This window comes from Athene cunicularia (assembly GCF_003259725.1).
Source record: "Athene cunicularia isolate RWA chromosome 1 unlocalized genomic scaffold, athCun1 chr1_part1, whole genome shotgun sequence".
Lineage (NCBI taxonomy): Eukaryota > Metazoa > Chordata > Aves > Strigiformes > Strigidae > Athene > Athene cunicularia.
This window is the reverse complement of record NW_020799091.1, coordinates 32,236,058-32,261,894: the sequence shown is the minus strand read 5'-3', so window position 1 is coordinate 32,261,894 and position 25,837 is coordinate 32,236,058. Positions and strand designations below refer to the sequence as shown.

Sequence of the window (25,837 nt, the reverse complement as noted above, 5' to 3'; positions counted from 1 at the left end):
AGCTGAAAATTCTTTGTGAAGATTTGGTGTTACTGAAACTTGTTGGAGTAAATCAAATAGTACGCTTCTGAAATCACTGAGTGTAACCTTATTTGAGAGAGACCATTCCTTTGTTCCATTTTTGGTAATGCGGAATTGTCATTTCTGAATTCACAGAACAGAGTGGATGTGTTTATTATTCTGTAACATGGAAAGAAAGACCATGTTTATAGATGCATTCAGCTTGGGAGGTGTGGTGGAAGTATGATGTGCAGATCCTAAGTTATTACCTGACCTATAGTTAGTGATTTTATTTTTTAAAGAAAAATCTCACATCCTTTGAGAACTGCATTTGAGATCTTACAGAGCCAGAATAGCAATAACTCTAAGAAAGGAAATTAATAATTGCTAGGAGGGATCGGTGTGTTTTGATCATGTATCATGGTCAAACAAAGGATCTTGCAAGCAAGGTATGTACAGCTTGATATTTCAGAAAAGCTGTAACCAGAGTTGAATAAAAATGGAAAATAAGTTTAAATGAAAATTGGATTGTCTTTTATGAGCATTTGACAGCCAAAAAGCCATGGCTCTCAAATGAGTCAGAAGAGCCCAATCTGAGTTCAGTGTAGAAATGATTGTTCAAATTAGGAAGAATATATAACAGATGGAAGAACTGCAAATGAAGTGTAAGAAATTGAGGTTCTTTCAAGGACTAAGGGTTTAAGAGTTTTGTTGGCCCTGGGAGAGAATGGAAGTAGTGTTGCTAATGTTGTCTTTTCTAAAAGGTTGTGTGTAAATATGCTTATTTGAGGGCAGTCATGATGATATACTCTTCAGTCTAGTGACCAAGTCAGATTTAAGTACCATCTGCCATAGCTAAACATACTAAATCAGTTGAGTCTGCTGTGCAATTTATCACAATCTTAAATCTCACCCTAAAACAAAGAAATCCTATGAAGATCTCAAGCTCTGATGCCATTTTTTAGTAAAGCTGGAAATATTGGGGAAATTTCCATAAATAGGAAAATGGCTTGTACGTGAACAATGAGTTGTTTAACTGCTGATTAGCATAATATCAGTAATAGGAAAATGGTGGAAAAGCTGTTTAAGCATTAAAGGACAAATATGCTACAAATGTTGAACAGCGTGACATAACAGAAAGTTAGTCCTGTCAAGCCTTTCTTCTTTTTTGAGATTGGTAGAGACAGTTAAGTGGTATATTGTGTTTTCTCCCCTAGAACACTAAAAATGATGACCACAATTAGTTTAATTTCTCTTGCAAATAGGAGTCCTGTGCTTTGCTATGCTCACTCCCTGAGGAGTGTAGACCTATGTAGAGTCCCAGGCCCTGGAAGAGGGAATTGGTGTGTTGGGTACAGAACAGTCAGGAGAGCCCAAGTAAACTCACAGGTTGATTTTGCCACACTTCAGTTCTTCCACAGTAGTCCCCAAATGTACTCTTTGAGCGGTCTCTGGGTATTTCGCAGTCCTGCACTTAAAATCGTTGAGTTCAGGATACTCCACTGATCTTTGAGAAGGTACACTTCTTGCTTGCTTTACTTTCCAAGTCTCACTTCTTGCCCTGTACTTTGTATGTGCTTCAACTCAATAGATGAACTTTTGTGACTGACTTGATAGAATATTGTTTGTGACTGTGATAAAAGGGTGATGTTGTTGAAGGTTTAAAATGAGAGTTGAAAGACAGAAGGATTTCCAAATCACTGGTGAATGGGAATTTTCAGCAAACTGATATTTTTAACAAGTTTTATGGCGATCTGTATTAGGCCTGATACTGTCTGCTGTTATTGTTAATGAACAAAGAAGTATATGTAATGTGTTATGTAAAACGCTTCAGTCACAATAATTGTTAAATAATGGTGATAGAGGGTGATCATATTCATTTACTTGGATTACTCAGGCAGCTCTGTCCATCCAGATGTGAATTAACACAGCCAAAATCAAGCAGTAAAACTAAGAAAAAAGATCAAGGAACTGTCATTTTAGTGATTGTAGGTGAGTATCTGAAGATGCAGTATTACAAACTAATGGAGCTAATCTAGCTACAAGCGGTTGCTAAAACCAGTAGTCTGACTTTTTCCTGTGTGCTCCCACTGCTTCCTTGTGCAGCACTGGTTGACTCGTGGAGGGCTGGTTCAGGAAGCCAAAGTGACAGAAAAATAATCACTCTTTTGAAGGATTGATTGGCTGAACTGAACAACTGTGAGGTGAGAGGGGAAAGAGGAAGGGGAATAATAAAGGGAAGTGAACTGCCTTTGTTGGTCCAGGCTGCAGTTACATTGACTTAGCTTATTGTAAAATTGTCCCTCTGGGCAGACTTCTGGGTAAAAAGCAAAATGCACCCTTATTTCAGAGAAGCAGCAGGGATTTTCTCTATAGGGCACTGATTACTGAGAGATCAAAACTAACTGATGACACTGTTCTTAAAAAGCTAGAAAAATAACAATATGGAAAGATAAGAGGACTAGAGAAAATTCTGTCTAGTGAAGGGCTGCCATTCTGTTTACTGTAAGCAGAAAAAATCTAGGTGACTAGTACAGTTTAGATAGTGGTTTTGGGAAGAATGATCGCTTAGTGGGGAAAAATAAAATAACAAGCAGTGGCAGGAAGTTGAGCAACAAATTCAAATGATGATAAATCACTTTTTTATCACTGACAGTTTTGTTCTAATGGCTAAGTTGTCATTGGAAATGGTGAGTTTTCTATCTTACTGTATCCAGGTCAACGTTGCCTGTAATCTGAAAGCTGTAAATAAGCCAGATGCACAATATTTCAATCAAAAACAGGTTATGAGGTTGAATGCAGACATCATTGCAGGAAATAAAACAGCCTGTGATGTTCAAGTTAAATTAAATTATTTAAGCATCACTTCAGAATTTAAACTTTGGGAACGGAGGTGTAAAACAACTATGCAATTTGTTTTACTGTTGTATGTCCCGTTTTTCCTTTCTTCTTTTCCAGAACAAAATTTTTATTCTTAATTTTTATTTTATTCCTAACTTCTGCATCAGGCCCACAATTACAGATATGGACAGAAAACCTCTGGAGTTTTGGGGGTCTGCTCTTAGGTATGTTTTGGCTGCATCTTGTCACATTCTTTCAGTGACAGTTATGCTAGGGCATCTATGGTTTTAAAGTTGGTTCTTTTTTTGGTCCAGGAGAGGACAAAATTTATTCTGAAACAGCAGAATTTAGTTCAAAAGAAAAGTGGACATATCTTGTGCAAGAATCATAACTCTTCTGGGGGGAGGGATTAGTAAAGTTGTGTTGTGCAGCAATAACAATGATGTGGAAAAATTTTTTATGGAATATCTTGTTCTCTGTTAGACAATCTGATTATTCAGATTAAGCACTGGGGTTATGAGATGCTTGCCTTCTGATGAATTGCACGTTTAAATCATCATTAACCTGATGAGCTTTCAAAATCTTTAAAAATGAGTTTTCCTCAATCTTTTAAAAATAGCTTTTTTAATGGAGCAACAGTAAGCACAGTATCTTTCTGGTGGATTTGTCCTGTGTGTAAGAGGGAGTTAATTTGATTTTTTTTTTTTTTTTTGACATTTCACAATTTCTTTCATTAGTCCTGCCAAGCCAGAAGAGCTATGGGAAGATTAATTGATGTGTTTCTTGTCTTTAATACTTTTTTTTTTTGAAGGGTTGTAGGGGTAATTAATATTTTGAAGGCCTAAAACCAATTCCTGATGTGCCAAAAAGCTGTACGACTTGTGGAATTTATATATGTGTATTGTATTGGAGGAGGGGATATTTTTATGGGGGAAGTGAAGGAGAACTTAAGTGCTCTTCTGCAGTTTATTCTGTGTATCACAGTAAGAGTAAGCGGGAAGACATGCTTAAATGTTTAACCCTTGTTGCATCTGTTAACTGTGAAGCAGTGATTGCCAGTGTTTAATATGGGTAAAAATTGAGTGAAGGTGGAAACAGGAATGGAGCTGCAGGTAGAAGAAATATACTTTAGGAAGCAGGTAGGATTTTATGCTACCTGCTGACTATAGTATGTGCAAGGTCTAGTCTTGTTCCATTAGCCCTCATTTGCTATGTTAGCATGTCTTCTGAAGCATTTCTATCTAAAAGAATTTCCTTCTAAAAATTCACAGTACTAAGAGCATTTAAACAGAAATGTTAAATCTCACAGAATTGATCTGTCTTTAGAGAAGGGTTGGAAGTAGTGGTTTAGCACAGGATTCTTTTAATGTGAATGTCAATTTAATCCAGTTTAACGTTTTGGTTTGTTGTTGTTTATTAAATTACTTGGTTATTTAAAGAAAATGGAGGAAAAGCTTTACTTGAGGAAAACAAATGTAATTGTAAACCATTTGGTGACCAGGGTGACTTCAAAGTGTTGCCTGCTCAGGAAGAAAAGTATGTAGTGTCATGGGAAAGAATCATTATTGTTTATCAAGCTGAGTTGCTTCTTAGCTATTTTTATTATTTAAAAAATCATGTTAGGCTATAACTGTCTCTCCTTCCATAATTTCTGTTGAGGCAGTATATTTCACATAGTAAATGGTTGTATAGATCTGCAGTGCATTCTGTAGACTGCTGCATTTGGTCTCAAATTCTTGTGTGTTACTCGTAATTGTAGTAGCTTCTGTGTATATTAGTGAAGAGCATTTAGTATTAAATAATTATTATAACTCAGGCAGGACTTTTCATTGCCTAAATACACTTTAGGGAGTTATCCCTAGAAAGGAATACTTTTGGATGTCACACTGTTTCAGTGGCTTATGTATCACTGGAAGGTGGCACTAGTTCTGCTATAGCCTGTAGACTAAGTCCTAGGTATGAAACTGGCAGCAGACCTCAAAAATAATTATCTGTTGCTTGAAAACAGTCTTTGCATGCTTGTGCGTTATACCTTCTGGGGGATTGAAGCGTAGTACAGAGAACGCTTGGTTAGCGAAAAACAGTGTAGGTTACTTGTCTGAAAAGTTCTAGTTGTCAAGCTGTGGCCAGTATTTGGGTGGTTTATTGCTCTTGGAAATAGCTTGATCCAGAATTTTTGGTATGCTGGAAACGGGTGTTGTGATATCTCGGCAATCTGCTATGGAACTTAGAACAAAATTATTGTGGATTACATGAGTCCTTCAGAAGGAAAAGATTACCAAGTTATTTGCAAATTTCATTGAACTGTATGAGAGAAGACAGGGATTCTGGTTTTAATTAGCTTGCCACAGTGGTAGAGGAAAGAAAAATACAGGAATTCTTTTAAAATGTTCTCTAATAAAGGATATTCTGAACAAATCTAATTTGATTGTGATTAATGTGAGTTTTACATTTGAGTGTTTGGATGGGTATATAAATAGACTTGATATATTCTGTAGCCTGATTATTGTGTACTGTAATACTGCATGCAGCTGAGGTACAGGTAAATGTTAACTAACCTATTGCTTTTTTCCCCCCCAGATTCCTCCTAATAAAATAGATTATGAATATAGTGAACTGATTTTATATCAAAATCAAGTGATGAGAGAGGCAGATCTATTTCAGGAGTCTTTAGAACATATAGAGACATATGAAAAGCAAATATGTGATAAATTAATAGTAGAAGAAATAAAAGGTAAGTCATTCTTCTTCCTTCAACCAGTTTTGTTCCAAACTTTTGCTACTGCCTTTCAGATATGATAAAGCAGTAAAAGAAAAAAAAAAAACATGCGACATATTTGATTTGAAATCATTACTACAGGGAAACTGGTAATGCCAGTTCTACAATTTTGTGCTCAAGTAACTTGTCCTACCAAAGTGGATAGTGGATGCAGGTGGTTGAAATTGGGTTGATACAAGAACAGAGGAGATGACAGAGATTGACATTGGTTCATACTAGAGTAACTTTCCATAAATAAGAGCTAGTATTAACCTAGTTCTAATCTCATGAAGAATACTGTTTGTGGCACAAAGACTTTAAAAAAAAAATAAATATTTGAAGTATCAAATTCTGGTTTCATTCTTAAGCTTTCTAATGCACTTGTATTACCCTACTTGAGTGAATACCAAAGTTTACTTTTTTGGTTAAAAATAACCCACAGATGTTTTGTGGATTTGAAGTACTAAAACAGAGTTTGGAATGGGTGCAATTATATAGTGTAATAGCACATTCAGCTGCTCCTTGCTTGCACAGTTGTGGTTGGTTGACCCTGGCCAGCAGGTAAGCCCCACACAGCTGCTCACTCATTTCCCCCAGCTTCCATTGTCAGGACAGGAGAGAGAATAGGAAGAGCAAGAGCAAGAAAACTTGTATGTTGAGATAAAGACATCTTGAGTGAAGGAAAAAAGCTAAACCTAGATCCTCAAGTAATGCAAAGGCAATCATTTGCCACCTCCCACAAGTAGACTGATTCTCACCAAGTCTCCAAGCAACGGCCACCTGCCTAAACACTCCTTCCACTCAATTTTTATTACTAAGTGTGACACTATATTGATGAAATATTTCTTTGGCCAGTTTGTCAGCTGTCCGGGTTGTGTCTGCACCCAGCTTACTATCCATCCTGGCCTGCTTGCTGGGTGGCAGAGTGGAATTAAAAAGAGAAAGCCTTGATGCTCTGTAAGTACTACTTAGCAGTAGAAAAACATTTTGCGTTATCAACATTTAGTCACAAATACTGAAACACAGCACTGTACAGGCTGCTGTGAAGAACATGAATTCCATGAGACCCAGTAGAACAATTTACTTAGTAGCAAACCAATGTGATCTAACCAGTTAAAAACTGGTTAGTTGGTGGGAAAAATATAGCTGTAGTTAACAGTCTGGTAAAAAGTTATAGTCATGTGTTGGAGTTCTGGAAGGACAAGTTGCTTGTTTACTTGATAATTACAATAGCTATTTTAAATGCTCACATCCAGACATGCAGATAATCTTTACTTTCACAGGTGCTGAATGCTCCAAACTGAGTTGAGCTCTGTGTGGTAGCTTCAAGTATCACTTGTAATACACAGTAAATGTCTTGGGGAATAATAAAGCATCTACATATGATTAAGCCCAATTTCATGTGTCTAGTTTTGTAAACTTGCAAGTCATCAGTATTTTCTCATATATTTGAGTTTTTTACTGCATTGTTTTTAGGAGAGATGTTACTGAAGTTGGGAAGACTGACAGAAGCTGGTGAAATATACAAAGAGTTAATTGAGCGAAATGCAGAAAACTGGTGTTATTATGAAGGCTTGGAAAAGGCCCTACAACCTAGTAAGTTAAGATACACTGGAAATATGTATGATATAGGATATACTTAAAACTCCTCCTGCTTGATATGCTGCTGTTTCAGATTAAAAAGATTTACTCAGCAAAAAATAAGGTGCTCTCAAATCTTGAATATGATATAGTTGTGTTTATCCATTTAAAAAAAAAAAACGTTCACTGGAAAACTTTTATGCATGAAAATACCAATGGCAAGTCTTGCTCCTCTTGGAGCTAAAGGTAGCACTTGCTAATGCACTTACATGAAGACTATTTCCTTGCCATACATGAACTTGGAAACCAAATGATAATCCATTCCTGTCTAGTAGATAACTGTTGAACTACTGATACACAGTATAAAATTGTCATTATGAAACTTGTTTAGGTGCTACTTCTTTCTACTGGCATGTAGAGGAAATTCAATTACCTATTTCAGATGGCCTTTTAAAAATAGGTCATCTGAAAAAAAATTAAGCTGTTTTTTTGCAGAAAAAGGTTATAAATGTGATTAAAATCTTTGTTATTCCAATACTAGTTCACATTACTGCTGTTCTGTCTTTCCAGGAAAATAGCTAATTGTTTTGGCTTTTAAAAAGAACAGTATTGCAATGATTTATACTGTAAGTGTTTTGCAGTGGCAACTCTCCCAAATGTTTACCTTTACACTGGAATGGTGTCCTTGTATTTTACTGCTCATTAATTAGTGGAGTTCTTAGAGTTATTCTGATGACATCATAAATCATAAGCCTACAAGGATATTACTTCTAGATATTGTAGCTGCATTATTTTTCTCAACCGGCTTTCTAGAAGATTGTATAGTTGTGTTTCAGAAGGTCTGGGAATATGGCTTGTGAGTGGGAAATAAAAATGATTGCTTTCTGTAACATTCCTGCGGAGAGTAGTATTGTGCTTTGGTTTTCCTAGTGTATCTGTAGAGTTGAAAATGATTATTGTCTCAAAATTAATTACCCAAGAACTTGATTATTGTTTGATATAATAAATATGTTGACAAAAATATGTAGTTCTTAACCAAGAACCAGTCCAGTAGTATGACATATTAAAATCCTATGTAGATTAAAACTGTGCTAATTTAAAAAACTAATAATGCTACTTTATTTTTTAGGTGGTCTTAGGACTATTTCCTCCCCCATGGTAAGTTCTGGAGCTCCAACTTGTGACTTCAAATAGGGCTTCTATATGCTTTAGTTCCAATCCAAACATTATTTTAGTATAACTTTAGAATTCTATGTCTCTTGGAGCCACTGGGTAACATTTCCCCCCCCCTTCCCCAACATCTGAGCTCAGTGACAAGATTGTTTTTCTTTCATAAGAAAAACAGATATATTTATTAAATACATGTTGTGTCTTAGTCTTGATCTGTACATTCAATTTTATTTGAATTGCTTGACGAATTTAATATTTAAGCAAAATGGATCTTAATTACGTGAATATGGCGTTTCAAAGCAACAGATTAGTTTTATTCAAGTTCTAACCACATTGGAGCTCCAAAGCATATTATGGGGGAAAGGGGAGGAGTGGGAAGAAAAATCTTTAAGCAGGTTTATGTTAAGCATTAAGGTGTAAAGTTCTGGTGCTCATTACTTACACTGGCAGTATTGTGCTCTAGTTTTGCTGCCACCAGAGGACCCATAATAAAGGCATGCTTGTATAGTACACTATTTGTATACCTAGGATTTAGAAATGCTGTATATTTCTCTGAATGCTTTAAGTATGTCTGAAACAAATGCATGCTGAAAAAAGTTAATTTGAAGCTATGAATGTCAGTCTACTGTGTGAATGGGTCTGCACAGCATGTAACTGAAAAACTGACTTGTAATACTGTATGATTGGATCTGTGAGTTAATTGTTGTGTTTGCAATTTATCCTTAGTGAATAATGCTGACGGTTGTGTATTGTGCATACGGTGTGTTTTCAGTACACAGTTTTTACACAGTAATGTTTATGATTAACAGGAAAAAATAGCTTGAAATGTTTTAAATTATTACAAATCCAAACTGTATAAGAAGTCTAGCTAAATTAATTCTCAACATCTAAAACATTTAGAAGACTAGATTTTTATCTGTTACTTATATCTATTATATTTACTGATAATAGGCACTTTAGAAGAGAGGCTTCAGATTTATGAAGAAGTTAGTAAAAGACATCCCAGAGCAGTTTCACCTAGAAGATTACCTTTAAACTTTGTTTCAGGTAACAAGTTGCATATCTGTTCCATAATAGTTTTTTATTTCTTTTTTTTTTCCTTAAGTTTTCATCAGGCTGTTGAATGTGCATTTAATAACTAATTTTACAGGTACAAAAAGCAGATGTATGCATTTCTCTTTGAATAGATAAAGTTTTTTATGTTTTAGGAGCTGATAGAAAAAGTTCATGTGCTCCAATATGGTGATATGATCGATGTAATATTTGTATTCATAAAACTATAGAATGGTATATAGATGGTAGGAATTCTTGCATATAACTTTTCTGCGTCATGCAAGTTAAGAATCATAAGTTACAAAGTAGGGGGTATAGTACACTTGAATTCAAGGGGTGTGTGACTATACACATTCCCCTCATATCTTTTAATATACATAAGTTATAAATATAAGAACTTATAAACACTGAAACCAGATGTAAATGATGTATATAACAATCATGGTAGCATATGATTGCATTTCTGGACAGCTTTTGTACTGTACAGAAAACACCAAATAGTTTTTGACTGAATATCTTACTGGATGTACAACACTTTGTAGAACCATTAGAACTTAAATCTACAATGTTAACTACGTGCTGATAATTCCATAAGAATAGGAACAAAACACAGGTCCAGAGTGTTATGTAGCACAAATTTTATTTGTAATTTTACAGGTCTTTGAGTGACTCTGTCCTTTCAAAGTTCTTTTGAAAGTGCACAGATATCCTCAGTTCTTGAGGGAATATGGTCATAATTTTCAAACGAGAAAGCTATGATCTTGGAGAATAAAATGTAGGTAAATTCCATTTTAAAAATGTACGCTTTTTATGTAGGTAACTACTGAAACCCCAGTAGAAAACTTCTGGAAATAAATATAAAGTATGTAAGTTAGATATCAAGTGTCATGAAATTTTAAAGTTTAACTCCAAATTCCTAGCATACCTGCTCATGCTTTTAATTTTGTGAGGTTAGTTTTTAGTTCATTTACTGAGCACTGCACTTGTACCTTTAAATGCTACAGAGCATAGCTAGTCCACTTTGCTGCTGTTGCTAAGGAGTCTGAATGTGCATGCACCTTTCCTGTGTAAATCACAAGATTTTATCTGCATCATAAAGAGATTTAGCCCTGAAGTAAGCCTTGTGCCTTCCTTAATCCCAGATATTTCTGTTTCTTTGAAGATACAAGGGCAAATTTTAAGGCAGTTCAACTAGTTTTCAAAAGTTATGTGACAAGTAATTGGTGTTCTCCTGTAATAAAATTTTGATGGTAATACATAGCTAACCAGGAGGTAACCTGCAAAATATTTGTTCCATATCTTTATTACTAGTGTTTTGCTGTTGACTTAATTTCACTGTTTTGCACTAGGTTATTTTATTGTGTCTGACAGTGTAGTTTAATAGGTGATGTTAATGATAAATATAAATAAACTCAGTAATAAGGATTAGTTGTTCTTGCTGTAGTAGTAGGCTAAATGAAATAAAAATTCATGATTAGGTCAGTTGAGAAAAAATCTGACAGCTATTTTGTTACTTCTGTAACAAATAAGAATCTTCCTAAACTAAAACCTGTGTTTCTGTTAATCTTTTAAGCTTGTATCAGTCATGAATGTATAAAACTGTTTTTAATCCTCTAGAAATTAATTTATGAAATGATTTCTTGTGTTTATAAGTGCAGTAGATTAGAACTCCTATTGACAGAAATTAATAGAATATGAAAGTGTAGAAACAGGCTTGTTTGCAGAAATGTATTTGCATTCAAGAGAATGGAGTTTTTGGTTAAATGACATTGCTGTTTCAGTGTTGTCACTGACCAGTTGATTGCAACCAACATTGGTTGATTCAGAATTGGCTTAAAATACTCTACAATGCAGGCTTGTATTAAAAGGGCAGTCCTTCCCAGACCTTGCCATGGAATTGTATCTTAACCTTGTATTTGATACAAATCAGCTCCTTGGTCCGGATGGAAAACACTTACATGGAGGAAGACTCTTAAGATTTTCAGAGTGATCGAGGTTGGGGGGTTGGAGGCTGGCCATCCAGTTAGAGGTTTGTTTATGCTACTGTGGATTGACTGTTCCTGTGGTTGGGTCTTTTCTGTGCCTTGGAGACTAAATTTTGAGCTTGGCTTCATGTCATATACGGGTGCCTAGCTGCGTGTTTTTCATTTTTCAGACTTTGCTTTAAAGCTCTTCTGCTTTCTATAAATAAGCATGTACTTAATGGAAACTAAGATCTTGCTTTCCTAAACTCAGAATTACAATTCTTCCATCAAGAATATAAATTACAATAATTTAGCAGAAGAAAGTGGGAAACTGAGATCTTTTCTGTCACGTGGGGGAGTTTCTTGTAGTACAGTAAAAACAAGTTTTAATTAATACATCTGTAATAAAGCATGTGTTTATAGTCCAGTTATGGATCCCAATCCACAGATAATATGAATTTCTGTAGATAGCAGTTTTAGTACAGTGAAACTAGAAGATGAGTTACATTTACTAGTCTCAGTAACAGTGCTGATAACAGTAAGTATAGGACAATTAAGAATTGGTGGAAGTAGGTAAGAACATTATATACAAAGCAGTTGTATCTTCATTTTCTGGACACCTATAAAACAGTCTGTTAAATTTGTACTGTGTTCTTAATAAAGGTTATTTCAAGTTTTATGTGTATATATTAACAGTATGTGAAGTGTACTACTTCCTTGTTTAAAGAAGTCCAAAAGAGATTAGGCGATGAAGCGTGGCAACTTCATCCCTTTGCAAAGCAAAAACCATCACTAAAAATTTTAAACACCCCTCCCCAAACCAAAAAACAACACAAAACAAAAGAAAAACAACTGAAAAGAACTAATTATTCAACGTAGGAATAAAAACATACAAGGCATCTATTTTCCTGTTTCCTGACTATATCTTCTCTTTGAAGTCCTGCCTCTTTTTTTTTTTTTTGAAAAAGCATTTCTCAGAAAGGTAACATACTGCAAGTAGTGTTATTTTTACCTGAAAACATAATTAAATAGTATTTTTAGCTTTTTGCCAGTATATTTTGATAAAGACAATTCTGATATGGTACTTAATCCTTGAAACCCAGTCTTCTATTCTCTGTTTCTGATCCCAGAAACAAATCATATCACTGGAAGTCATGTCCTACTCAAAAAAAAATAGGACTTAGAATAGAGGTAGAGGGTTCGTTTCATCCATCCTTCTTCCTCCAAAGCAGGAGAGTTAGTTGCAGAATTCCTAACACACGTTTCTCTAAATCATAAAAACTTCCAGTGATGGAGCTTTTACAAGATCTCCAAGGTAATCCATTCCAGTGCTTAGTTACTTCTACCATTATAATTTTTTCCAATGTTTGTTTAAATAGCACTTGCTACATCCTCTGTAGCTAGCACTTAATACTTTATCACAGGTCTAAGGGCTGTTACCATGTCTTCATCAGCAGTCTCCTAACACTAGCAACCTTTTACTCTGACCTTTTTTTTTTTTTTCAGAGCATATTTATATCTTAAGTAACAGGAAAGATGAAAACCCATAATTGCAGTTTATCAGTTACTCTATTATCCAGAGTTGCACCGCAATTAGTGCTTATTTTTATATAAGACTTGCAATCACTGACATATAACCAAATACACTTTTGTTTCTAGGTGAAAAATTTAGAGAACTAATGGATAAGTTCCTGAGGGTTAACTTCAGTAAAGGCTGCCCACCTTTGTTTACTACTTTGAAATCTTTATATTACAATCCAGAAAAGGTAAAATTTAGTATTTATTTGGTTTTAATTAAGTCTTCTGTATTGAATTTCTAACACACTATCTGTTTTACATAGATTTTTCTGTAACTTACCAATAACTGTTGCTGAATATTTTCCTCCATGTGTGATTTTTGTCATATGTGACTGATCACTTGATGATGCTTAATATATGTGAAACTTTACTTCTGCAGACAGTTGATGTTGAAATGCTTGAGGTCAGATTGATGCAGAACACACTGAAGTTGTTAAAATCTAAGATAACTTAATTTTTCTGTACTTTGAGTGCAAGTGTCAGGATTCTTTCAACTTATGGTTTATGATGTCACCAGAAGTCATAATTTTAAGATATCACATAGATGCCTGTTGTTCTATGTACATTCTGAATTGTGTGAATACATGAATACATTAGTATTTACCACAAAGGGTTGTTTCCTATTTCAGTCTTTAGCTAAAACTTTAATGTTTAATTTTTGTACTTCTAAACTCTTATAGTTTTGGCAAAACTGTGTCACATTGGAACTTGTTTCAAATGTAATTCTTCATTCCAAGCTTGTCAGTAAGGGATAGTAAATTTTCAAACTAAAGTATGTTATTAAAATGTGTAGTAAACAAAATAAAGGTCAGTCTATTCAGATGTTTCTATTTTTGCCACAAGCAATAAAACTGAGTATTCTAATCCATTCATAACTAGGTAAGAAGAGGGCTTTGTAGCTGGAAAAACCCTGAATACATGATGCAGCTTTTCAACCAGCAGTGGATATTCCTTTAATTGGGCTAAAATTATTCTTCTAAGAGTCTTTCTGCTGGTTGTCCTAACATGAAATTTTTTACACTTCCATTTGGAAAATTAATTTGTACTTTGTCTCCATTGTTGACATAATTTTAGTAAATTCTGGTATTGTGTGTAGTACAAGCTTTTCTTTGGTGCTTATTGTTAATGCATACTTTTTATTGTAAACTTTTAAAATGGGATTGAATTTTTTTGAATGATGTTACATACCCTGACTGTCTAGACATTAGTACAGTCAGTGCTGTGGAAGTTTTACCTTAGGTGTTTGAAGTATGAAAATCTAGAAGTTACAGGTACACATAAACTCATTTGGCATGTGAAAAGATGTTTAGCACTTAATTGTTTTTGATGTAATGGGTTAAAAAAAAAAATTAGGACTACCATGTTTTGGGGCAGACTTAACCAGAAAGGTGCCTTGCTGCCAGATACCTTCATTGTATCAAATCAGTGCTGCTTAGAACTACCAGCTTAATCCTCAAAAGTAATTAAAATTAAAATCAGAAGGTTCACAGTTTCCAAATATGCTTGGATTTGTTTGTGCTGGTAACTTCTGCAAAAGTTTTTTCCTCTTTCTTCTTTCAAGACAAGGTCTCTTTCATATTTCACTTGGTTGGGTTTTCATGTAACTAGTCTAACAGAAGGATCTTGGAAACTAAGAGAAACTTTAGTTTTACTCTGCCAGTTAATTTCAGATTTACTAAAATTTAGGGGTTAGGGGGCAGAAAATTGTGGTAAAATGTGTGCTACATGTTTCAGGAAATTGCTGTATTTCAGTATCTAATGTGTTTAAGTCGGTGCTTAATACTATCGTTTCACATAAATTACTGGTATACTTTAACTGAGAATAGAAAGAATTGTAGTCTGGATCAAGTTATGCCTACTAGAAAATACTTGGCAAAGTACTGAATTCTCTAGAAGCTGGAAATGAACAGTTCCCCATTTATTTCTTCGGAAATAGGTGTAATTTAGTGTACTCAACTGCAGTTGCATTTTCAAGTGGTATAGATGTGAGGATTATGAGAGAGTTGATATTTAAGCCTAGAAAGTTGCTTCTTTCTAGAACTCTAGGTGAGTGCAGGATCTCTTATAAACCGTGGTTTTGGGAAAAAGATGAAATAAACAATGTTAACATAAGGGTTTTTTTGTATGTACTTAATGTAAATTTTAAAAATAGTGCTGTGATATTTTATATGTAGGAAAGGATAATGTGAATGACTTAATTCAGTACCTGCAAGAATACAGAGGAATAGTGGGAGAGAAAAAATAGAACTTTACTTGATAAACAAAGATGAGGATTATATTTCTCAGTAAGTAGCTGTTACCATTTTGGTGTTAAGAACAACTTCTGCACCTGAATGGGGAGACCAAAAGGTGATGTGAAGAGGAGCTGATTCTAGAGGAAAAATATTGATGTCTCTTGTCTGTTTGGAGAGGGGAAAAAAAAGTGGCTGTATAGAAGACAAACGTTTGTCAGATGTGTTCAGGAAAATGTGATTTATTATCTAATAGCTGTAAGTTGGTACTTCATACTAAATGCTTTAAATAAAAATTGCTGGCATATTTTGATTTTTAAAAACATTCTAGTCTACTAACACTAGTTAAGCTTTATGTGAACAGCTTTTGCTTCAGGTACATAGAGCTGCAAAGCTTTAGGACTTGCCCAGATCAAAGTGAAGACTATTCAGGGAGTTTTTAGAAACTGCAGTTCTTGCACTGCTTAGACGCCAAATACCAAGGCTCTAGGTTGAAAGTTATGCTTTGTATTTCAATACAGGCATTGTGGTGATAAAGATCTAAACCAGGTTTGGTATACTTGGTAGAAGTTATGAAAGTAACATCAGAAAACAAGGTGGGAAAAATTCTGATTTTTGGTCTATTTAAGGAGTTAAAACACAGCTGAATTTTATGATGATCATCTAGCAGTGTTTTAGTATGTTAGAGTTGACTTGATCAAAGATTCTTTAATCAATTAAGGAGTTTAAAAGGTAAATTGCTTAACAAATGAGTAATAAACCAGGAATCCACTAGAGTAATTTTTACTTTACATGTTGGCCAAACATTACATTTAACTACACTCACTTTTGGTTTGAGAATTGTTTCACAAAATCCTTCTCCGATACATTTTTTTAATGTATTTGTTACACTCTGCCTTGTTTCAGGGAGACTAGAAGTATGTCTGATTTGAGTCAATTTCTTGTGTTGTTGTTTGAAATCTTATTGAGACCTCACTGGTGATCAATAGAACTGTGTCTAAATAAAGGATCCTGAAGACAGATAAGGTAGTCTTTTTGTTGTTTTAATGTTTGTAGGAATAGGAAAAAAACCCTACAACTTTGCATAGCTTACCACTAGTGACATCGAGGTGTGCTTGACATGCTGGAGGGAAGGCTTGAGAGGTGGGCTCCTGCAAACCTCATGAAGTTCAACAAGGCCAAGTGCAAGGTTCTGCACATGAGTCAGGGAAATCCCAAACACAAATACAGGCTGGGCAATGAACGTATTGAGAGCAGCCCTGAGGAGAAGGACTTGGGGATAGTAGTAGATGAAAAACTGACTTAGCCAGCAATGTGTGCTTTCAGCCCAGAAAGCCAACTGTATGCTGGACTGCATCAAGAGAAGTGTGACCAGCAGGTCGAAGGAGGTGATTCTTTCCCTTTACTCTGCTCTCGTGAAACCCCACCTGGAGTGCTGTGTCCAACTCTGGGGACCCCAACATAAGAAGGACATGGACCTATTGGAGCAAGTCCATGAATACATTAGCTGTCCTCATTTGAAAAATTCACCTGCATGACTTAAAGATACTGTGGATTCCTCTAGACCTTTGAAATTATAGCTAAACAACACATGGCTTTACAAATTAATATACTGGGATTTTTTTTTACTTATGTTTGATACTTCTAAAATAACATGAAAAGTTTCATTTTTATGATTTGTGGAGCCTTTTATAATAACCACTTAAAGTACTGCTATGTGAATGAAAGGGTTTGGGATGTGTCTGTATATATGTTTTATGTACATGCTGAGAAACATGGAGCTTTAAAAGTAAAGTGTTTCAGCACAATACAGTCTGCGTGTACTTTAAGTACTTGGATATAGGTGTCTTAATTGTTTTCTCTGGTATAGGAGACTTACTGTCTACTGGGCTACTGGGCTCTTCCTCTTTTATGCTACAAGTGGTTTTGTTCTTTTAGTGCCTTAGTGTCTGAAGTTTGGCTACTTTGCTGACACCCATTTTTAGTAATATTCTCCTTGAGTTTTCTATAATGCTAAGTGTTTAATTTCAAAAGCCTGTTGTGTAGCATGGAGGCTTATTAATTTTTTTTAATAAGGCTTCTTTTAGTTTATAAATAGCAAGTATATTTGGCTATTTAAATTGCATTTATTGTGTTGATATCTTTGTGCTTGAATAAAATTCACACAGTTGGCACAATACATATTATGTTGGGAAGAAGCTATAGCCTTTTTGGTGTATTCAAGAAGCAAAAACTTGTGTTTAGGGTTGCCACTACATTATTATGAGTTTTGTTACTCTTGCAAAGTTACTCTTCAGGGTGAAAGTAGCTGTGGCTTTTGGCAGAATGTTTCTGATGGAATCTAATAATCTAAAGTATAAACAATTGTATGGAATGTAGTATTTTTTACGTTCTGTAAGCTGCTATCCAGATATATTAGAAATAATGGTGAACAGCCTTTATTTGTTACTGTTCCTCACGAGAGAGGGATCTTGAAATGCTACCCCCGTGTCTCCCAAGAAAGTTCTCTTTATACAAGCAGTGCTCAGAAATACTGTTTGCTTCCTCGTACATGCTAGTTTCTATGTCCACAAGATAAAAAATCCAAAGAGCAAAGATCTTCAATTAATCGACATCAAGGTTTGCATTGATTGCGTTGCAGTTACGTTGGTTGATTTCATTTATGCTCAACATTAGTGCCCATGTGCCCTTTTTCTGAGTAACTAAAAACATGGAGACTGTGAGGAAATACTGGATGAGAGAAAACGTGTGGCTGGAGGAACCATCAGAAACAACAGTCTCAAAAGGTATAATACTGTCTGCCCAGGAAGGTAGGCTGTCTTCAGTGAAGATCTTTCACAAACACTTTCAGGAAAGAAGGCTTTTTCACTCCTTGATGCAGAAATCTAAAGGAATTTAAAGCAAGTTGCAACTGGTTTTGTATTTAGATACCCTCTGAACTATTGGTGGATTACATAAGGAAGTGAACAAATTCAGTTTCAGTAAGAATTTCTACGTTTAAGAAGAAATAACTCTTAAGATCAACCAAGAACAGCCTTTTGTTCATTCTGACTCTTTAAGTTTGTATTTTAGAAAGTAATGTGTCTGAGTTAAAATTGCAGGAGGGCAAGTCTGGTAAATGGACTTGCTAAGGATCTAGTATATTCATAGCAAAAGATAGTATTTCTATTATATAACTGTATCTTAAGGAGGAGTGAGAAAAGTAAGTGGAGATAGGAGAAGGATGAGAAACTTCCATTGTATGTAGTGTCAGGATAGGTTGCTTCCACTCTGTAATGAGTATGGGTAATGTAAAACACATTGACAGCTGAGAGTTTGGGTCCCTGAGCCAAGAGCTGACAGGTGTTGCTGCTGACATATTGAACTGCTTTATCCGGAGAGCTTTCTTCAGTCTGAAGACCCACAAGAAGTGCTCTCAACATCTTTGCTCATAGTTGCTCCTACTGATGCTCTGCTCATAGGAAATTACTTAGTTTATATTGATCATGTAGCTAGATGTGTAGTTGAATTTGAGAAATTATTTAACTTTTAATTTTCCATTAAAAGGAAAGATGCTAAATTTTATGGAAAAGATTTGAGTAATTCTGACAGTTCCCAGCAATCTCAAAGTTATTACATCATTTTCAAGTCTGGCTGAATCCTACATTTTTCCATCCCAAATAGATGCATTAACAGTTCGTTTATAAAGATATTCAAGAATTATTGCCTTTAAAATAACTTTAAAGGAGTTAGTTTAATATTCAATTTATTACATTTGAAGCACTGAAAATTTGTGGCTGGCTCTTGTATTTATATTCATCCTATTTTGTTTTGTTTAACAAGAGACTGATCCTTGTGCTTGGAATACTTCTGTGAAGTTCCAAAGGAGCTTGTGCAGTTGTACTTTCAATGTGTAAACATACATGTACTAGACCTTTCCGAAGCAGCAGTGAATTCTTTAATGAAGAATATTCTTCTTGTGACTGGTTTGCCATTCTGCTTGAGTAGTCTGCTCTTTGCAAAGCTGGTGTACTGAGCAGCTTTTCCCCTTGCTGAGAGTTCTCCAAGAATAACTAAGAAGTGAAAAGCCTATTACATATGGGACAAAATATATTTACATTGCAGATGTTCTAGACAAACTGGTAAATGTAGTTACATGTGACTAGAAATGTTGCATGGTTCAGTCAAAATTGGGAAACAGTTGCAGTGTTTGTCAAACACTACTTGTACTGTAATCGTTCCAATTCATTATGCTTGTACATAACATCTTCAACAGAAATAATGCTGTTTTAACAGAGCAAGTGTACAAAATACCATGTTACAAGTTACTTTCTGAATGACAAATACAAACTAAAATAATTTAGATAAATCTAAAACTTTCTTCTGGAGTTCTGTAGTTTCAAAGAGCTTGTGTGTTCACTGGTGGTGTTGACACTGGGAAGAAGTATCAGTTTATTTCAGGCATAGCTGTTATCACTGCTAATCTTGTGCAGCAAGTCAGCATTACCTTGAGATGTGAAATCAGAGTAGGATTTGATGGTGTATGTAGTCAAGCATGTACAAATTACACATAAGCTTACTATGATGTAGCTGTACTAGTCAGGAAGACATGCATTTTATTAGCAACGATGTGTATCATAAAATACACTTTCAAACCTAATCCAGGGCAAAAAAAGAGTTCTTGCTATGCTTGATTTTTAGCAAGTTTTAGATTCGAGAGTGTATCTGACACTTAATTGGATGCATTTTGTGGTTGAAAGTGATTTCAAGTCATTAATGGAGGTGTGTAGTTGTAAGGAACTAAGCATAATGGAAAATCTAAAAGCTAATAAAGCTCTTGTATGTGATTCTTTCTATGAAAGTATACAATAAATCAAAATGTATTGACTTTTAGTGTGGACCATCTTTAAAGAAACTTACCTAATAGAAGTCTGCTTTCTCTACTGCTTACAAAACATGTAACTCATTTCTTAGATGGTCAGGGAACAAAGAAAATGTATAATTTTTTATGTTTGTGGGGTGAGTTACTTTTTTTGCTTTTTATTCTGTTTATTTTTAAATATGGTACTGCGGAGTTAATGCTTTGTGGGTAGCCAGTCCTTGTAGGCTGGTAGCTCCTTGATGAAAATCCTGAGAATTATTTCTGCTTTGCTAACACGCACTGAGAAATGCTGAAGTCAGTGAATAAGCATGATACCATAGGATTAGCATTATAGAAAAGTAATTAATGAAAACTAATTGCATAGCATATCTGGGTCACAGTAGCCAGTTGCAAGCTGACTGGAAAGGTGTTACTACAGGTACTTGAAACTGACTGTAGAATGCCTAGGTTTCCACTGAAAGGGAGTGCAAGATTCTGTGCAACTGTTTAGCAAACTAGACCAAGGAATAGATATGAATGAAAACCCACTGATTGATTTTTCTTTTTGTGCAGTTGACTCCCATTTAGGTCAATTTAAAATTATTGTGGAACTTCCCTTTAGATGTGTGTTTTACTGCAGTTGTCACATTTTTTTGTCTTGCCCTGTATATGCATGAGCATATGCATACATTTAGCAGTGCTTTTCTTAGGGAAGCAGGAGTGACTATTGATGGCTTGGTGAATAAATTTAAAAATGGAAATGCACCTACATCTGAACTGTTGTTAGTTTCAAAGCTACACTTTCATTGGGTGTTACACAAAATAGTTAAAACTTCTTCCAGAAACAAACTTGGCATCTGTGTATGTCAGATATATAAAAAATTTAAGGAGACTCGTGTTAAGTAGAAGGCTGCTTGTCATGTTTTCTTGTTTCTACTTTCATGGCATGAGGTGGTAAAATAAATTTTAATTGACTCTGATTTTTAATACATTCAGATATTAGCCCTATACTAAAATGTAATCAATGGGAATTTGTCAGATGAGGCTGAATAGCCTTTCACAATTGGAGTAATTTATTTGAATAGTCTGTATGGGCTTGTTCTGTGGTTCATACCACTTTGTGGGGGGTAAATCTGTATCAGCTATGTAACATACTATGGAGTGGAAACTTTCCAAGTGAGACTAATGCAGTTGTTTTAGTGTGTAGCTGTGTTGAGTAAAAATGTAAGCATCCAGCTATTTGCATATTCTACACCTTTTGCTTTTTACACTGATAAATCTGAGTGTCAATATCTTAAGTTTCAAAGTAGCTACACAAGACATTTTTTCAATAGAGGAACACTGCTTTTAAAAAAATCAAAATCAACTAGTGTGAGCATTGCTGAAGAGGTTTTTTGGTTCATCTGAACTGTGTAAGCTTATAAATGTTGTGATCTTAGATATTCTTTTAGTTAAATTTATAGTAAGCCATAGGAAATGGAACTACTTTAGGTGGCTGCCCATATACACCTTCCTATGTGCATACACTGGAAGAGCCTTAACTCGGATCTGTTGTGTAGTGCAAGTGTGCCAGTTGGCTCATGTGTTTGGCATACTCTTTGCTGCCTCAGTAAAAAGCACCTTTCAATTCATGACAATCACATCTTGGCTATAAATGAAGATGCTTCCTATCTGTCTTAAGCTGTAGTAAAACCTTCTTTCTAATGTGTAGCTGCCCTTCCCTCCCACCATTTTTTCTCTGATGTGGTAATTGAATGTATGAGCTTTTTTCTTCTTGAGTCTATTGGTAGCTTCTTTATTTGAAACTTCCTTCCAGTCAGTATTTCCATCCAGAAAGGTAAGGTTAACATGTGATGGGGCTGTGCTAGATACAGTAGATCGTTGAAAGTGTGCATCTGCTACCATTAATCTAGGTGTCTCCATTTGTAGAGATGGGGACTTCATGTTGCAAGTTTGCCATGTGGGCAGAGCTTAATGGGCAGCAAAGCCAGGATCCTCCTATACAGTGTCTCTAGGCACCTAGAGAAAGGGCTACAATTTCCTTGCCAAGCTGTATGTCTGCCTTGTCCATCGCAAGTAATCAAGTAACCCTTTTCAATGAGCCTGTGAAGGTGCCTTAGTGAGCAAAGGGAGTTTGAAATGAAATTATTCAAGAAGTATTACTTCAGAAGATGTTCTTGTTTGTGCCATCATTGTGTCAGAGCTTTTCTAGTGTGAAAATGTTTCTGGGGATGGTTCTGTTTAGAATGGTGTGGAGAGCATAGCACTAAAAGAAAAACAAGGAGCCTGCTCTTTATATTCTTGATTATTTTGTGGGTTCAGCTCCCTAGTTTCAGCTCTGTTGTATGGGCTTGTTTTGTGTGTGTGGAAATAGAGACCAGTCAAGGAGTGGTTTAATAGTGTCACTGTGTACCTGACAGACAAGCTGCAAGCCCTGTTCAAATTGTCATCAAAGGCATTTTCCAGAACTGAGCCATCAACTGCTTTCTGTTTTTTCGATCTTAACTTATTTGGTACTGAGTTCATAAATATTTTTCAGGGTCCATTGATACAGCTTCTGCACATTGTAAGCACCTTCTTATCTCTCTCTTAGATAACATCTCATCGTAGCGAAGACTTCAAGTATTGACGTAGTACTCTTACGGACTCTTTTTATTGTTGCTTCTCCATTTCCCATGAGGCATTTAGAGTATTGCTTCAGGGTATGTACTGGATACTTCTTTCTGTCTTGTGAAAGATACTCCTAATAATTTGACCATGAGGACTTTATCTGTTAATGTCAATATGATTTTCTGGCCCAAGGGAAACTGTCAGGGCTGCTGTTGAAAGGCTTAGTTTGTCATTCAGTCTTTAGGTATCTCATCTGTTCTAGATGATGAGGATTGTTTTGAATTTGTACAACAGCAGTTTCCTTTGAACACTCGGTAACAAAACAATTTGGAAATCATTTGTAGATATTTTGAAAAGTACATCTATTTCTCAATTTCTCAGACATAAGGATTCATACTAAGTCTAGCAGATGCCTCTTTTCTGGAAAAGTGGTGTCACAAACTCAGCTACGCTCCATTCTCCTGAATAAAGAATACTATTCTTACTCAGGGAACCAGAAAGCCTTGTTCAAGTAACACTACTTAACAATACTGGTGATGGGAAATGCTGTCAAAATTCAATTGTACTTTTGAGATGAAAATGAAGGGATTGATTTATTCAGCTTTGAGACATACTTTCTGCTATTGAAGCAGATTTCTTCAGCGGAACCCTGCTTTAGGAGTCAGTTTTTTCAAATAAGTACTCATCTGATACAGAGGTTTGATTTGTTGATGACAAATACGGTGCTTCGGGATCAGTTTCTGTGACCTTCAGAGACACTGTTGTGAGCAACATGCATATTACATGCAAAAACCAATTTTCTTCAGCAAATAAACTACTGAGGAGAATTTTCTATTGAAGAAGAAAAGTTGATCAGTTCAAGGTTTCAAGGACAGATAGTATTACCTTTCTTTGAAGGGCAGGAACACATGCACTCCCCTTGTTTCCTGTATGCATTGTTTCACCTCATCATGAAGATGCAATGTATGGAAATACTGCTTCTGCAGGTCAGTTTTCGCAGTCCTTTTTCCCACTCTAGATCTTCAGAACCAGCTGAGAAATCGAGCTTCCCAGTGGTGAAGACCACCCATGTTGACACTTTGAATCTTAAAAAAAATGCAGCTGTCTAACATCTGACCCCAGTTGTCAGATTCAAGAATAGAGAACATCCGTCTTGGGAAACACCCTATTTCATTTCCGGCACAGAAGACCTTTATCCTGTAGAAGATGAGTAGGCTCATGAGGGGTACCCCCCTTCTACCTGCTGTTTTCCCTTTTTCAGGCACTTACGCAGTAGACACATTATTGCTGTAACACAAGAACCTTATCAATACAAGAGAAGATGTTTCTGTGAAATTACTCCATTATTTTGAGGGAGGGAAAAAAGTTTGGCAGCAACCCATTCCCCTCCTCAGCGAGGGCTACAGTTACCTTTAAAATTGTCTGTAAACTGAAGTTGAGAAAGGTAATGCTCTGTGTAACACCTGTTCCTGAAATGAAAGGAATGCCCATATAGGATGTGTCTGATACTTATGCCAAAATACAGTTAGTGTTTGAACTTTCAGACTGCGAAGTATTTGGAAGATACCTGCTCAGTAATATCAAGGCGGTTCTAATTCCTGAATGTTACGAATCTTTTCCCTGCAACTGAGGGTTTTATGTACTGCTTCAGAATTGGGTGTCTCAAAGGAGGTGTGTGTTCGTGCAAGCCTGTTAGTGTAGATGGGGAATAAAAAGCACCCACACTTTCAGCTCCATTTCTTCTAGTCTAAGTACTGATACTAGATGGCTTTTGAATATAGATTGATCCTTCTGTATCAACCTCGTAGTTTAATTTGAGAGTTTTCTGAGACAGATGAATCTGAGTAGGTGAGAGTTTTGTGAAATTTCTATTTATTTTTTTATATCTATCTGCTGTAATTACTGAGAACTAAATATCCAGAAGTTTCTTAGGAGTAGCTTGATTGGGTCATTTACTGCAAGCTGAAGAACTGTTGGCTGTTTTTCTCCTCTAGTCCTTTGTAGCAGGTTATGAAAGGGAAAAGTCTCCAGTTCTGTTGTGGAGTCTCAAACTTGTACCATCCATTGCACTGTGAAGAGACACTGAAATTTCAGAACCTTGTAGATAGGACATTGTGGTGAGGTTGGACTGTTTTCTGAGACTGCAGCATCCTCCTCTTGAAGACACCATTTACTGTTTTAGAATGGGTTACAGTGGACTGTGCAGTTGCTTGAAGGAGAAGAAGTTTTTCTCATTAAAGCAACTGAATAAAATTACTTTGGATGCAGTACAGAACTGTGAATAGCTAGACTTTAAATAAAGTTTCAGTTCTCTTAAAAACAAATATGCAAATATTTAGCTTCTGGTATGTGTGATTATTAAGGCATTCCGTAAGGAAACAAAGTGGTTTTCTAAAGCATCAGTCTCTTACTCTGTGGTAATTCCCAAAAATGATACATTTGATGCATGATGATAGTGATTTAAATGTCACTCTCTGCACATACGCGTGCCAAGTAATGTGTTACCTTGTTCCACTGTCTTTTTATTCTTCCCCATTGTTGTATATCCTTTTCATTGCTGATGGTGTTCAAGGCAAGATAATGTACCCCTTGTCTCAATAGTGTAATTGTGTGTGAATTTTGTAACAGTTAAATTTTTTTCATAAAAGCCCATACTAGAGCACATTTTTCTAAAGAATTTCTGGGTTTTGCCTGAAGATTCTTCTGCACTAATGCATAACTAAATTTTTTTAAGATGACCATTGCATCTATATCTGCAGGTTAGTAGCATGTTTTCTTGTTTGGACAGTTTTATAGATTCACCTTGAATTTCTAGCTCAGGAGCAGTATTCATATTTTCCCTTTTTGGTTGCTTGCCTTTGAGAACAGGGCATGTAATACTAAACGTGTTCTTGGGAACTCAAAAGGCGGGCTTGAACCTGTGCTAAACATTAAGCGTACGGATTGCTTCTGAAACTGCCAATGGTACCTTTTAATATGTTTGTGCACCAGAAGTGCTGGTAACTTACTAATTTTATGGCAGCAACTTAAAAAAATACTTAAGTCTAGTGACTGTAACTGATAAAATAAGCTGAATCCTTTAAAAAAAAAAGACTATTGATACAGCTTATGTCTGATCACTTTATTAGTACATTACAATATTTCTATATGGTATTAATAATTCAGTTTTCTTGCAGTTGTTTCATTGAAGAAGGAAACACAGTAATAGTAT

The 25,837-nt window shown here is 35.5% G+C and overlaps 1 protein-coding gene across 1 annotated transcript in view; it reads left to right on the top strand.

The window, feature by feature from the left end:
* Positions 1-25,837, top strand: part of NAA16 (N(alpha)-acetyltransferase 16, NatA auxiliary subunit) — a 50,839-nt gene that overhangs the window by 8,840 nt on the left and 16,162 nt on the right. Inside the window, exons 5-8 of the mRNA XM_026854588.1 lie at positions 5,422-5,575; positions 7,076-7,195; positions 9,302-9,397; positions 13,027-13,133. Coding sequence (XP_026710389.1) covers positions 5,422-5,575; positions 7,076-7,195; positions 9,302-9,397; positions 13,027-13,133 — 477 coding nt within the window. The remainder of the gene's footprint in view (positions 1-5,421; positions 5,576-7,075; positions 7,196-9,301; positions 9,398-13,026; positions 13,134-25,837) is intronic.